Genomic DNA, 16,140 nt, shown 5'->3' with positions numbered 1-16,140 from the left:
AAAAGAACAAAAAGCCAACCTGCTATGAATTGGAAATAATACATTTAATTTTTAGATGGAAGGAATGATTGAAAACATACATGGCTGTTCATCTCTTGTTGTCTGATCTTCCTCAGTTTTTACATAAATCAAACCCTCTTGTGATTTCCAGTCGTAATATTAGAGCTTTAAAGGCCTGGCTTACATTCAATGTGAGCTCTGCTGGCTGCCAACTTGGAGACAAATTACTTTATAATAGACCTCTGTAAGTTGCTAGAAAGATTATTTGTCTCACTTTTAACAGTCCTGGTTTTTAATGTGTTATTTTACTTCATTGCCTTCACTTTTGCTGGTTACATGACATCTAGTGAAAGTCAAAAGTAATACCATATTTTAAAGTTCAGAGGTTGGAACTTCTAGATCCAATTTTCACGTTTAAAAGAATGAGATGGTCAAAACCATCATTTGTTTTGTTTACACCGAGGGATATGGATTGCAGGGAATTCTAGATTCTTACCAGACTTTCAAGATATGCTTCTGCTGGAGACACAGAAAACATGTCAGATTTTGCTCACATTGATCTGGAATCATGGAGCTTAGATGATACTAACTAGCAATTAAAACTTTTTTTTTAAGGGGAAGAAGAAAAAGAGGTGTTAGAGCTAATAATTTTATAAACAAACGAAATTTCCCATCTAAGATGCATGCTAGGACAGATCCTGAAGTTCTCCAGTTCTTCCCAACTAAGATGCCCCCTCAGCACTCGGTAACTTGAGAACAAAAACAACAACAAAACCATCTGATTACATAAAATGATCATACATTAAGCGTTTACAGGATACCCAGTACATGTTACCATACAACAAAATAATTATTACAACCAATAATTACAATCACTGTGAAGTCTGCCTTCATCTTTCCATGCATTTTGTCGTGCTATGACATCCAAGTAGAGGCCAGGCTTCCTAACAGGAGAAAGTAGCCAGCATACATACATGGAAGACACAACATAATTTCGACCACCTAATTTCAGTTAGAAGTCCTCACAATTTGTGACTTTTTAATTTTATAACCAGATTTTTCAAATGACTCCTCCAGCAAGGACAGAGGCTTTGCAGGAGTACAGAAGTTCTGTTGGAGAGTTTTGTACCAGTGAGTCACTCAGCATATCTGAGCATTCTGGAGGAGCAGAGATCCACCAATTCCACATTGATTTCCAGTGACGTTATAAAAGCACCGAGCTGAAAAGTACTGATAATACAGAATATTTGGTAGAACTCGGCAGGGTTAGAGGATTCAAGAGAGTGCAGTTTGCTGTTGCCTTTCATTTCCCAACAAATTTGTTTTCCATACAAATGACTAAACAAAGTTACGGGAGACTCTCTATGGACCCAGTATTAAAACAAAGTGACTCTGAAGATGTTCAAATGTTTATGAAGAGTAATTACATTTAAAGCATTTGAGGTCTGCAAGTATTCCACAGGCACATCATTGCAAAACACTCTTTATTTATTGTAAAATCCATCTCCACCTGTATTTGTATATTATGTTCCTTAACACCTTTGGCCACTCTACAGCCACCCATGTGCTAATCCAGCTCTCTCATCTCCTTTACATACTGAGATAAATTTACTTGATATAAACACTAGCTTTGATTATCCATAGTTTTAACCTCTGTTTTCATAGAAGTCTTTGTTTAAATGAGTAGAACATCTTAGAAATTAAAAATTATGTCTTTAAAATGTAAAATTACCTTTCAGCTCCTTGTTTCTAGAGTTTTCGGTCTTTCTTGTAATGCAATGTTGTATTTCCATTAGAGCTGATACAGCAAACCTTTAAAAAAATCACAGCACCCCAACCCACACCAAACCTTAAGACAAATCAATGGCCACACTCCAGGGAAGGCTGATCATTTTCTACTTACTGTATTCTCCCTGCACCTTTGATATCTTCATCATCAACACTAACATGGCCAAACAAGATGGTTTCTAAAATTGTATCATCTAGATCTGCCTTTGATTTTTCCCTCCCCTTCCCTGTCCCCTTATTTTTTAACACTTACAATATTGGAAGACTTTGTATAAGTATCATATTCATGGAAATGTAATAACAGTAGCAAAAAGTTTAATTTTGATGTAATTTCATTTAGGCATGAAAGAAAAAAACACAGCTAGTACCCAAAATTCTTCTGGGCCAACTATTTATTTCCAAAGTATGTTAATGAAACACTTCTAAATGGCAATATTTCCATTAATTAGTTCTATTACCTTCATGTATTTAAAGGAGAAAATAATAAAGCATTTATGCAATCTTTTAAAAATCCACAAAAGACTTTTATACAAAATTTCTTCCATTTGTAGTTATTACCTTCTTTATCAAGACAGGTATGTTTTACAGACTTCTGTGGAATTAAAAACTTTAAGACCACTTAGTCTCAGCAATAAACCTCTGCAGAACTGTTTTTATTATTTATAAATAAACCCATAATTATGATTTTTGTAGCCATCTTCAGCACTTCTATTATTTTTCAGAGATGACATAATACAAAACAAACCACCCCAAAACCATCATTTCCTTACATATGTGCAAAACAGTATTTGTTGTGGCAGAAGAAAAGAGTGATTATTACTCTGAACACTTCAAAATTCACCAACATAGTTAAATGACTTTTCAGGACGTCTTAGGTGGACAGGAATCAGAGCAGGCTGCAGTAACTTTAACAGATGTCTCCAGTTAGAAGGGCTAAGACTAAAGTCCAAGTAAAAACAAAGTTCAGTTATTTGAATCTCTTCTTTTTCCTCGCCTGAAACTCTTCTGTTTTATTTTTGACAGACTTTATTAGCATTGATAGGGCAGGATCTATGACTTTTTTAGCAACATCTCCTTTCTTTGCCATCTTGCTCTCCAGGCCCTTGTTTGCCTCCTTAAGATCTTGCTCCTTTTCTTCTCTTCGGCGAGCTTTCTCTTCCAGGATCTTTTCTACTGCTTTTGTCTTCTTGAAATTTGGATCTGAAGGATCCAAATTAAACAGGGGAGAAGTAAACATGGCTTGGAATCTTGTATCAGCAACATTTACCTGAAGGGAGAAAAGAAGCATTTATTTTAGGTAAACTTTTCCCATGACAGCAAAGCTTTTAAGCCCAATAAAACATGAACTGCTTCAGAAGTCACAGCTCATGAGATTCCTGGAACTGCTCCAGTCACAAAATCAAGGAGTACACAATTACCTGGAAGTCATCTTCTAGTAATTCTTTCTTTTTCATAAGAAGTTTCTTCTTCTTTTTGCTCAAATTCTGTTGTTCTACAATCTTTTTATAATTAAAATGTTTTCTAGTGTCCTCCTCATCATCCATCATCAGTAGGGCCATTTCAGCCTGTTACAAAATAAGAAAGTCCATGTACACAATGAAAGTTTTCTATGAAAAAATTCAGCGTCTCATTAATAAAGCCTGTATGAGTCTACATTTACATAAATGAGTTCAAATAGGGTCATCAGGGCAGTATTATTTCAGCCATAACAACATTCTTTTTAACATTTTGAGGTGTAGTATTAATATAAGTTGATTTCCTTCTTATTAGACATTAAAAAATTGCAAATACCCACATTCAATTTTCAAACACAGTAATAATCTCATCTGAAAATTGTACACCACAGTTTAGAAATAACTAATGAATGCAATTTAATACAAGTATTCATATAGCAAAATAAAAACTAACATATCTGGATTTAAGTAATTTCTAGTTAACTTGTTCTGAGAAAGAATGAAAAGAAAATGGCAAGCAACTAATCTTCAAGGACAAAAATATACAGGACAAAGTCTGAACTCACAAATGTTTCATATAATACTGATGTTAAAAAAATTAAAACTTGGCACTGCCCAACACACAAACTTCTTCTTGGTAGTTTTTGTTCCAAAAGCTCTCACTATTAAAATTGTGTAGTTTTATTCCACTGGCATCCTATGAAATTCTGCAGTTCCACTCACAAACACATAACAAATACTTGCAGAATTCATGCAATGCAACATTTTACATCACTTTACCTTCTGTTTTTCAACTTCATCTTCATCTTCTGAGGCACTTTCTACTGATTCTGGCTTCTTCTTTAAACCTAAGTGCAAATACAGGGCATGAACACATTTATCCAAGCTTATGCATGAGGGCAAAATTTACCTACAGCTAGAACTTCTAAGTACATCTCATTTTCTTGCAGTCAGTATCTAAATGTCAGATGCGTAAAAAGGCTGCAAAGTTAAGAAAAACCAGGAAGACGTAAAGCAATAAAAATAGTTGTTCACTGAACAGTTGTTCAGTTTAAGGAGGCAGCAACATTCAAGTGGCATAAACAAGTCAAAAACATGGTTTTACTGTATTTTTCAAAGGGCAGTAGAGAGAAGTATCACAATAGTGCAGGCAAACTCATGACATCACACCACTCCCAGAGTGTTTTATAGTGGAAATTAAAATATGATTGACTCTGCTCAGACTGAATATTGTTCTGAGGAAGCTCCCCTACTCCCTTAGCATTCAGATACACAGTGCTGATTAGACAGACATAATGAACAGTAACAGCATAAGATATTAGTCAAACATAACTTCTAATGAAAACAGACCTCTTTATAAATCCTACAAAATCAAATTATTCTCTTTGGAATGCCTGTAGATCTTGATCAAGAAGAAGGAGGAAAAGCAGAAGGTTTCCTGTCCTGAACCACACACTCTGACCTTTGAGCTTGGAATGACATTCCCAGGCAATTTACTGCAGTCCACTGGGGGTACTCTTAAGGAAGATATTTGGCTTCATTTTGTCAAGACAGGTTTGTACTCAGACTAGAAATACAGACATGCCAGACACATGTCAAGTTATATCACTAAGGAACAGGACATATTTCTTGAGGAATATTTTTTTTTCTGCCTTGACTATTCCCTTGACTATTTCTACATGGATTCCAAACTGGATATGGATTTCCAGAAGAAACAAACCACCACCACCAAAAAATAAACTATCCAGATGCACAATGTCATCAGCTCCAAAACTGAACTGTTGATTTAGTAGTTCCAGAAAATGTGCAGGAAAATCAGATTCAGATATAATATTGTTACCTAAACGCTACACAATTTAAGTTAATGTGTAGAAGGGAGAAATAAATGTCTTCTGTAAGACTTCAACAATTATGGAACCTTTTCTATCTTTCAGAAGTGGCTAAACTACAGAAAAGGAGCACAGAGATACAACTGGAGACAATTATATGAGAAGTTAGATCAGTAAATTTCTTTTCTTTCCACACATTCCCAAAGGAAAGTCATTCAAGTCACCTTCCCTCATCTTTCTCTATATAGGGAATCACAGAAGTGATCCTTATGCCTTCAGTGTTTTCTGTGGATGCAGATGGGGCTGAACCAGGAGTTAGTATCAAACTGAGCTCTTCTACATGAAAATAAATAAATTAATAAAACCTTTATTTCTTACTTTGATACTATGCAGTTAATAAAACTAGCTCGGGACCTCAAATCACCCTAGGGATTCAAAAATTTGTATCACACTGAAAATGGCTCTGTTTAAAAATTCACAAATGCATCATTTTCTGTATTTTTAACATACTCCTGCCACAGTCCATATTCCCACATACATTCTGGAAGCCCCACCACACACACACTTGTTGCAAACTGATTGCATACCCTCAGATTTTTCCTAGCACCTCATCCCCACTGCCATCTTTTAATCAGATTTGTCCCACCTACAGCTGCAGGTACTTCAGCGTTATGCAGAACCAATTGGTAGCTGTCACCAGCCAGTACAAGAAGCATCCAGTTTCTGCTGTAATCCCCGCTCAAGCTGCCATTCGACTCTTTCTCAGCTCAAGAATTTTGTTTGCAACATTAACTTTGTGCATCAACAACTTTCCAGTGCTGACGGTAAAAGCTAATCATAAGTTTGAGACTTCAGACACAGAAACTGACCCCAAATCAAAAACTCCCCTCACAAGACCTCTTATCTGCCTTAGTCAGAAACATGAGTCAGGCTCAAAAGCCTTGCAAAGACACACAGTAAATGAATCTTTTCACCTACTTTATCTTCCAAATACAGGTTCTGCAAGTATACTCTGATTTTGTTGTTACGCTCTTAGGTCCCTGCACTCGTACTGCTCCCTTCCGGCTTTAAAAAGCCATCAATTCCTACATACATCATAAGTTACATCATGAGAAGGCATCTAATGGTTTGGAACTAATAGAAGTTACAATAATGTGTGAAGAATTCCTCAAAGGCTCAACAGAAGCTACATTTAATAGTCTAATGTGTTCTGAAACTGTTCGGTGATCTCCAAAAGCAGGACCTTGCTCTCATGTTAATAAGCTATTAATTAACACTATTCAGCTATTAATTTTTCAGTTATTAATAGTTTAGGCTACAAGAGTCATTCAGTCTCCCTTTTCTAAGACCCCACAGAAGCTGATGCAGTAACAGTGAAACTGGCCAAGCCAAACCCAAGTTTTACAAGGCTTTTTGAAACAGTATGGGCATCAGTGTAAAACAAAAGTGACAAATTATTTCTTTCTTGACAATATGAAACTAGAGTTAAGCTTCTAGAATGCATCATCAAGGCTCATGTATCTGCAGCATCTGACATTTTAGCCCATGGTACTATTAAAAAGTCATATGAAAACTGTGCAAAGCAAGTACTACCATGAGCCCTGCACAGACAGCTTTTGGGGCACAGCAGGCACAAAGAATTTGTTCTACCTTGCCTCTCCCAAGATGAAGCACTCACACTGTAAGAATCACTGCCTGCTTTACAAACAGTTATCAGGAACAAAGACGTACCCGAGGAACATACACTTTAGTAGATTTCCCATAATTTCCAATTTTCCTTTCAAAGCACTCAGTTTTTAGGCCCTTGGTCCTTACACTCTGGCTTCCCTTCAATTGCCTCAGCTTGAAAGAAACCAAGCTACCCAAGACTCATGCATGTTACAGCCAGCAAGTGAATCCAGCACTACTGCATCCCCAGTTTCTGCACTGGTCCACATGAGTCTGCAAATAAACCCCATCATGTGCTTTTTCAGCATCATCTAAAATAATCTGACAGTCAATTTAAGGGTGAAATTTCAATCGTTTAGGGGAATTGTGGAAGGCTTGTGAAAAAGGATGGTCATTTAAGTTGCCTGTACCCTAAATACAAAGTTGGCAGAATTATAGCCAAGTTCAAAGATGACTGTAACCCATTTTCCCTCACTGGATAAATTGTGCTTAAAAGCAACCCCAACTATGAGACAGAGGTTGTTCTGGGTAAACTTGGTGAAAGCCAAAGCTGTGCCATGTAATTACCATTAAAATGTAAACTGGCTTGCAGCCAGCCACTGTACTGTCCCTTTAGAACCTCTCCAGGGCTAACCACATTCTGGTTTTCTCCTGTATCTCAGTAATTATCAGTAATCTTGAAGACAAAAACTTCACTTTCTTAACCTTTATGTGTATTTTACTATCTTCTAAGACTCCACAAACATTAAAGTCTATTCTCCATGTTATGGACAAGGCTTAAAGATGTGCAGATAAGCTCATTTTCTGGTGAGCCCCTCTAGGACACAAAGAACTTCTCACATAATGCAGCAAAAAACATTTTTTCAGAGATTTCACAGAGAACATCACACATTCTATGAGAGTACCTAGGTAATCTTGCTATTAAAGAAAAATTAAACAATTTGGTGAAAGGAATGGTTATCTTTACAATTAGTTACTTCAACCTATACACAAACCACCTGGAAAGCATGGTAGAAAACAGCACTGCATGACACATTGGACTGTGGTGTTTGTTTCTAAAACATGGACAGGACTCAGTCTACTGTTCTGTATTTCAGATTACTAAGCACAAAATCATCCAGATTTTGGGGTTTAGTTATTTATTTTATCCTAAGATAGATTTTAACAATCAGGACAGAAGCCTGTGCTGGCAAGTATCAAATTAAAAGTAACTTACCCTTTTTAAATGGAACCTGGATCTGCATTGCTATGCTCAAAAAAACCCCAACCAAACAACAGACTGGCAATATTAGTAAATCTGATGCTATATTCTTTATGTTTGTTTTCTTCTTTTGTTTTTATGTCATTTTTCTTCTTTTAATATACATGTGTAAGCCACCCTTAGGATCTGGCTCCTAGAATTACGGAACATCAAAAACCTACCTTTATTGATTTTGCTCAGCAAAATCACACTCAAATTTGCTGTTACCATGGCAAAAGCTAATTTAAAAATCAGAATAAAAAGCTTGTAAAAAAGGTATCTTAAAAATCTAAACTGGGCAAGTTGTTTTCTAAAATATTACATTTCACTATTCAAGTTTCTAAGCCACCAAGAGTACACCAGTAAAAATGTGTATCAGACTAAGAGAAAAGTGATTTCTTCTGAAAGACAACTTTGTTTATGATGCAAAAACATTTGATGTTTTTGTACTTGACCCAAGCTTCAAAGGGACCTATGTATATCTGGCTCTTCCTATATAAAAAGAAAAAGACTTCAAAGGCAATGGAGTTCTTTTCTCTGGAATACTTCAGGGAGCAGCTTGTTTTTAGCAGCCACCCCCAGAAACTGGATAACTAATGGTCTCTGGTGAAAGCCAAGAGAATATTCCCTACCACTCCATGTATTACAATAGGCATAATTTTACAGGAACAGCAATTTTAAGCAAATTGCACCTACTTAATTTAATTCTGAACATTCTATCTCTGTGTTTAGTCCAGCCTGACTTTGTTTTGACGAGTCAGTATTTAACAAAAGGGCAGATTTACTTTTGAAGTCACCTGTCTTGACTGACCTGTTTTCTCCAATTCTTCAGCAAAATACGGGTCATTGAGATCAACATCAGGTGGAAGTTCATCTTCACTCTCTTCTCTCTCAGCATTAGCCTATAACAAAGCACAAACATTATTTCAATCAACATATAACTACCACTTAAGTTTCACTGGAATGAGATGTTCTGTGAGTAGCTAGCTATGAAGATGAAAACTGAAATACTGTACGTGGAACATCATAACACCAGAGTACACTAAAAATTGATAGTAAAGACAAATCAAGAATTTCAACCCTCTTTCACACATTTTTATTAGGCATATCCCCAAATTATGATGCACCAGACAACCATTCCAACAAATTACAGGATCAGCACTGTTGTCTCCTTTATGTTCCACAAAAGCTCTGCTTGGGGACAAACTTGAGTAAGAAAGTTCATTTTGTGGAGCAAATTTCAAAAAGCTGGAGTTTGGATTTAAAAGAACAAATTTTCTTACTGGCAGTAGTGTGTCATACACCTTACTCCTTGACTTAACTTATCAAACTGAACAAGAATGTTATGCTAGACAAAGTTGCTCTGCTACTGAACAGTGCTACTGACTCCATTTTGAGCACTCATCAGCTTAAAGAAGTTTCTCATCAAGTGCCAGTTAAAACTGACATACACAGAGTAACTCAAAGTGTAGAGCTTACTCTTAGAAGTGTAATTCAGCAATGTGAGTTATATTGAGAGTAATTTAAGACTTTAGAGAACCTAGATTCTGCGTGCCACATGCTTTTTTTTTCCCCCTTGCAATTTGAAATTTGAATAGTTCTTTGTAGCTATTAATTCTTTGCCATTACAGCTTTGGGAAACAGGTCTGTATTATTTTAGCCCCAAAATTCCCAAAACTACAATTACCATTGTCATAAGAACTTCGAATTGATATGCACACAGTAGCAAAAAGACCACTTCTAATGCATTAAGAATGCAAATCAAAGCCAATTATTATTATGACTCATTTACCTTCACAGCAGCACAAGTAGATAAAAGATGTTTTGTGTAAGCATATGTATGGTCAGCAGTATGCTGAATATCCTTTTGCTCTGTAGGTTTGACGAAGTACTCTCAGTACTTCCACATGAGTGAACACTGCATATTCTAACCTTAAAATAGCACTGGCAACTGGGCAATTTATTATTTTGTTTATCTGAAACAAACATTAACAACAAATTAAGAAAACAAACAAACAACTCCCCCTCAAATGGCCAGTAAAAACATTACCTTTCTCTTTTTCTTGAGAATTCTTTTTTCTTTCTTCTTCTCTAGGTATTTTTGCCATGGAGTCAGGTTATCCTTTCCTTCCAACCTGTTTTTGACCATTTCTTCAGCAGTTTCTTTGAGGCCTAGGAAAAAAAAACCATAGTAAATTAAAAAAATGTGATGAATCTGAATTTTTAAAAATCAACTGTTTTCTCTTTTGTAAAAGAACAATCTAGCTTTTCTTCAACAAGTCTGTGGAAACAACATAAATATTGCTTTAAAAACCATCTTTATAAAGAAGATCGCTTCACAGGATGTGTTTTTCCAAATAAAACATTCCTTCAGTAAAAACTGTACAAGAGTCAGAAGAAGAGCTTGCTGTGTGGTATCTGATTCCCACTCCTGCTGTTAATCAGAAAGGTCTCTTCTCCAGACATTCAACTGTGCAGTCTACAGATGCCAGAATGAGTAACACGATAAAACTAACAGATGTACACAGAGCCCTTACGTCTTATGTACCACACTATCATTAGTTAAGATTCTGAATTAGTTCAGTTGCTGAAACTTTGCCTCTGTGACAATACTCTGACAATGCTGCAGGATCTCTGCTGACCACTGTACTTTTCATTCTAGAAAAGTAAACCACATAGAAGTGCAACATGTCTGGCTCTTAATAATTCTGGCCTAACAGGATCAGACAGTTAAATCTGGATGTGTTAATTAGGTTTACATTAAATTCTGTAATTTAGCAGGGACACCCAAGTTTCAATGCCCAGCACTTGCACCTGTATAGACAAGTGTGTCCTAACCTTTAAGCTTTTTGTAAATAAAACAGAATGAAGTTTTCTATAATATGCATTGTTAGAGTATTCAATGATGTAAGAATTTCACCTTAAAAATAAATCCATCAAATAACAGGAGCATTCCCATTTTACATGTAGAATACTTAAATCCAGAATAAGCACTTCATTTAAAAGCAATCTTCTAATTTTGGTAAAAAATTCCATACACATCAGGAATACTTTTCTAAAATTCACTGCATCACAGAGCACTTGGATGTTATGAGGATGAAAACTGATTTCAGATGCACCTTACACACTTTCAGCCTGTTCTTCACAAGATGGGCACTTGCAAAAACAAAATTTCATGATCTAAGGAGATTAACTGACTTGCCTTGCAATGCACTGGATCACGATTCAGTGGCAGAAACAGAATCCACTTCCCTGATCAGAGGTAACAGCCTGGGCAATGAAGTGTTTTTCTCCTGCCTGCAACTCCTTGCTTCATTCACTACATACTTTTTTTTTAACTTCTGTGACAAAGCAGTCAAATATCCTGTAGGTAACATCATCTCCCACAAAGTGACTAAATTATCTTGGGAGTAGGAATCCTGTTTCTGCTTCGCCCTCCAAGCCTGATATTTGTTGTCTCTTCCCCAGCCCTACTTCTAGTGGTCTCTCTTCAGCATTCTCTTCTGCCACCCCAGTCCAGCCCTGACCTGACCAGACCACATCCTACTCTCCCACCCTTCATTCCAGTTTTACTGCTTAGAAATCATAGTCAGACCTCTCCAGATGTCCTAGACCAGATCCCATTCTTTCTCCCAGATTTCCCAGTTGCCAAGTCCCCATTCCTCATTATTCCTTCCAGCTCTCCTCGGTATGGAGGAACTGAAAACAGTGATCCTGATGGAAGAAGCGGGCAGCTTTCATGGACAGTTCTACCTATCCCCAGAAGAGCAGGCAGAACATTTTTCTGAAAAACTGCAAACACTAATCGCTGGTTTTGTGCTTGTTGACACACCAAAAATAATTCCAAGGCTGGGGAGCTAGTTACAACTTGTCTGAAATACGAAGTGTGGACAAGATCTAAAATCATATTAAACCATAGAACCATAGGAGGAAAAGAGTGGAGCAAAAACAAGATAAAGTATCCTTCTACTACTCTGGAAAGGTGCCAGAATGAACAGTAAAGGGCAAACTGTTACAGCCAAAAAAATTGGGTACTTAACCAGCAAACAAATCAGAACCACGATAAAGGAAGGATTTTGCATAGGTTCACTAAAAACAGGCCATTAAGAAACTCTCATACAACAAGAACAAATATTTAGTTATCTTCAAAGTCCATGAAAGCAGACTCATCAGCTTCCTTGAAATGGAACCACTGTGACTTTGGATACTTTGTGGTACTTTTATGGAAAAAATTACTGGTCAGGTAACAACCTTGCAGATTCTCTTTGAAGATAGTAAATACAGAATTTTAAAAATATATGTCACATCTCCAGCAAAAGAGAAACCCAAAATCTGAAAGGAAGTTACAATATTTCTGATTTATTTGCCTGGAAAATGGAATCATTTGATCCATCTGGCACTGAAGAACTTGGAGGAAAATCCAGCCCTTTCTTGTGGTATTTGGCAGTCTCATGAAAGGCATCAGAGTTTCTCCACAGATTAGAATGGCTTAGAAACTACTGTCCAGACCACTTCCCGAGAATAAGAGTGTATTTAAGTGGTCAAAAGGATTTGGACTGCAGCAGGGGAAAGGAATTGTCTACTTTAGGTAGAAATATTAGCTGGCCATTGAAAGATCTAACTTATACACCCTTATTGAAATACATTTTTTTAGAATAAATTAATCACAATGGTTTCATTTAATCTTCACAAACGAGGGCAAGAAAAGAGAGGAAAAAGGTCATCTATGGTAAATACTACAGCAAACCTACATACACTGCTGTCACACTGCTGGGACAGCAAGAGAGAGGGGCAGGTCAGAATTTTTACTTCTCCAAACACTCTAAACTTGCAGAAGTTTAACAGCCTGCAACTGTCACTGTTATTAGAGGCCAGAGAGATACATTTCTGTTTTCAGGAAACCTAAACGAGCAAGTTCATCTTGCGTGTAATGCCTCACCAGAAAAATGAAACTCCTTGTTGCAGGTAGCTGAAAGGAACGGCAAATAGAAATACTCTGATAACATTAGAATTTGTCACCCCCAAAGATGAACTTTGTTAAGTCAACAAGTCTTTCCTAAGACAGTAAAAGTGCCAGCGAGAACCCAGCACCCATCGCAGCTGTCAGGTGTGAGCCCCCACACAGCTCAGCGCATGCTGCTTCGTGCTGCAGGAGGTGAGGCCACTCCCGTCAGGGGACACACTCAGCAGTGATCCAGATGGAGATACATGTTCCATAGGAGCATTTCTGTGCTCTGCATAATCTCTGGCTGTACAGCTGGGCTTCACTATGCACTTTACAGACACCACAGCCTTCTGTTCTACTGTTCTTCTGTTCTACTTCGGATGAAAACAAATTTGAAATTTTCCTCCAAGCCTAGCTAAATATTTACATCTCATTCTTCCCAAAGGAAAAATTTTTAGGTCCAAAAAAAAACCTGGCTGAATATCATCAAGAAATGCAGTTGTGGTCTTCTCTCTCTTCACTTTCTAAGGGGAGCTTTGGGAACTGGATAAGGATTCATAGTAATTGTTGCTTAAATCAGATATGATTAAGAAAACAGATGGATGCTTAAATATAACACTGATTTTGTGCCTAGAAGAACAGACCAAAGAGAGTTGGAACTACATCTAATTTATTTTTGCTGGCACTGTGGTTTATTTAAAACTATTATGATTCAAGAATAACTGAATCATTGACAAAGTATGCTTTCTATAACCATGTGTAAATGACTGTGCCAAAACTCAAAATTTTAAATTAATTCAAATATCTGCCTTTCAATTGAAAAACTTCCTAGAGTTAACTGTTGTAATTCTTCCATGTATTAAACATTTGGGCAGGAAAATATTTTGCAATAAGTCAAGCGCATTAAGGCAGAACTTGATAATAAAAATATTTCAACAGACATAAACTAGTTCTGAAAAAAATTAGGAGTCTTCAGAGATTACAACAAAAACTGTTTTTGAATGTCCAGAATGCTCCAACTGAACATAAGTGGTTTTGAAATTTAAATAAGCACATTTGTTCAAGAAAAAATAACAACTAATGCTCCTCCCTCCCATAAAGAAGCACAACCTCAAGCATGTATATATTGCCAGAGCTATAAACTACTGTTCAGCATGTGCTGCCTATGCTCCACCATATAAAAAACATATATAAAAGAATATCCCCTTCAGGTGTGCAGGACCTCTTCTCCAAATGCTGCCTAAAATCAGTAATGGCTGAATTTTTGACTCAAAAGCAAACTTAAGACACCCATTTTCCCTTTTAGGACTTGGGTTTCGGACAAAACCGTATTGCAGGGGTCAATAGCCAGAAGTGGCACTGTTGACCTTGTGGAGGTGAACTGTCTCTAACAAAGGCAAGTGAACAAGTCTATGATTTCCAAAACCTCTGCTCTTCAATAATCCTCTACTTTTTCAGGGTAAGAAATGAGGAAATGTTAACATATCCTGTAAAACCATAGTTGCTAAAGTAACATTAAATACTATAAACTACCCATGTAAAATTCATTGCACACACATGCACATTGAACCCAAAATTATATGAACAAACCTGACCCTGTGCATGGACATCCAGCTAAATTTAGACAAAGTCAGTCAAATTTATCAAGATAGGGGGTTTTTGTTTGCTTGTTTGGGTTTTTTTACCATCCCTCCCTCAAAAGAGATGAGGACATAGCAAAAGTCTAGGAGTCCTACAAGAAGATGCAGTCAGGAAGGGGTTGGACTAGGTATAAGTATGCAACAAATCCAATTTTCTAAAGTCAAGTTCCATAGCAAAGAAACAGGGAGCCCATGCATTAAGGAACTGGATTCCATCTCTACTACAGTTAAAACTCCATTTCTACTAAATGTCAATGCAGTTTACTCGTAACATGCAAGGCACAGTCTTAAAGACAGCCTCTTACAAAACTTCTTGTTCTCCCAGGGCAAGCAAGGCTAAAGAGTTTCCTTTGGTCTCCCTTAAAACAATTTTCCATCTCCTAAAATGAAGGGTTTGCTCTAGATTCCTGACTATGTTACCACATTAAGGTACCCAAACTTTTTTAAATTTACAGAACTTCTTTCATAAAATTTGCAAAATTCTTCAAAAAACAGAATGCATAACAAACAAAAAAACCTCCAAACGTGTTTTTCAAAACCAACAGAAAAACACATAAATAAATATAAATACAAATATATATAAATACAAAACACACTCCTAACAGCAACTGGTTCATCTGTGGCTTCCACCTTCAATCTGAAAGGTGGCAACACATCTCTGTAGAAATCTTACAAAGCTACGTACGTATGAAAACTCCTTGGCCTTGAATGCTCAGTGACACAATGAATTAACTACTGAGTGAGCAACATCGTGAATGCAAGTACTGACACACAGTGGACAGATGGAGTACAACGCTGTGTCAGCGAGCACTTGTCCTGGCTGCATGATACATGCTTTTCCAAAAGGGTTTTGACAGAATTCATGTCAGAAATTACTGGAATTATAAAAGCACGATTGAAAGCACACAACTATTTTTAATGCCCGTGTATCCTCTAGAACACAGATCTTATGAAGAAACAGGAATAAAATTGTTCCGTTCAGTTTAGTCCATTTCAGTGAACTGCTACAGACCAGAGTATTTCAAACTGAGCAGAACTTCTGTTCAGCAGAAGTTATCTGAGTGAACTCAGAATAATATTTGTGTAAATCATATCATTAGATATGCATTCCTAGCTGGGAATTCCCATCAGCAGTGAAGGGCCTAGATTCTGGTATGTGTCTGGTCTTGCTACTTGCAGTAAGAGATCAGGGCTGTGTCCTGACACAGGCTGCAGTCCCACACCTGCTGCACCTTGCTGCTCCCAAGAAGGGAATGTCATACTTCCCTAGTCTTTCAGCTGCACCATTTAACCCTCTGAACATCTGCCTATCTGACATGCTAACTCAGTGGAAAAGATCCAGATTTTTTCTTTTCCAGAGTAGTTCTGTTATTTTAGCGAACAAAATTAGGCTTGCAAGGAGATCTACCAAGTGCCAAGGCTGGTACAGGCAGTCAGAATGAGCTTTGGGCCAGGATCAAGGTGATGCCACAGTGAAAACCTTTCCCTTTGTGGATATAGGGAGCTGTTAAACTGGCTCATTACACCTCAAGTGAAGCATTCAGTTTGAGTGGTTTTTTTGTCATAAAGAAAAAAA

The 16,140-nt window shown here is 37.0% G+C and overlaps 1 protein-coding gene across 2 annotated transcripts in view; it reads right to left on the bottom strand.

Annotated features, from left to right (window-relative positions):
• Positions 1-777: 777 nt before the first annotated feature.
• Positions 778-16,140, bottom strand: part of ESF1 (ESF1 nucleolar pre-rRNA processing protein homolog) — a 31,808-nt gene continuing 16,445 nt past the window's right edge. For both annotated transcript variants that reach the window (XM_048296304.1, XM_048296305.1), the window contains exons 10-14: positions 10,030-10,151; positions 8,791-8,881; positions 4,023-4,090; positions 3,207-3,353; positions 778-3,055 (exon numbers count right to left, since the gene is read on the bottom strand). In XM_048296304.1, coding sequence (XP_048152261.1) covers positions 2,756-3,055; positions 3,207-3,353; positions 4,023-4,090; positions 8,791-8,881; positions 10,030-10,151 — 728 coding nt within the window. In that variant the 3' untranslated portion in view covers positions 778-2,755. The remainder of the gene's footprint in view (positions 3,056-3,206; positions 3,354-4,022; positions 4,091-8,790; positions 8,882-10,029; positions 10,152-16,140) is intronic.

Source organism: Corvus hawaiiensis, chromosome 3, assembly GCF_020740725.1.
Source record: "Corvus hawaiiensis isolate bCorHaw1 chromosome 3, bCorHaw1.pri.cur, whole genome shotgun sequence".
NCBI classification, from domain to species: Eukaryota; Metazoa; Chordata; class Aves; order Passeriformes; family Corvidae; genus Corvus; species Corvus hawaiiensis.
The sequence above is the reverse complement of the archived record's forward strand: the minus strand, read 5'-3'. Positions and strand labels throughout refer to the sequence as shown.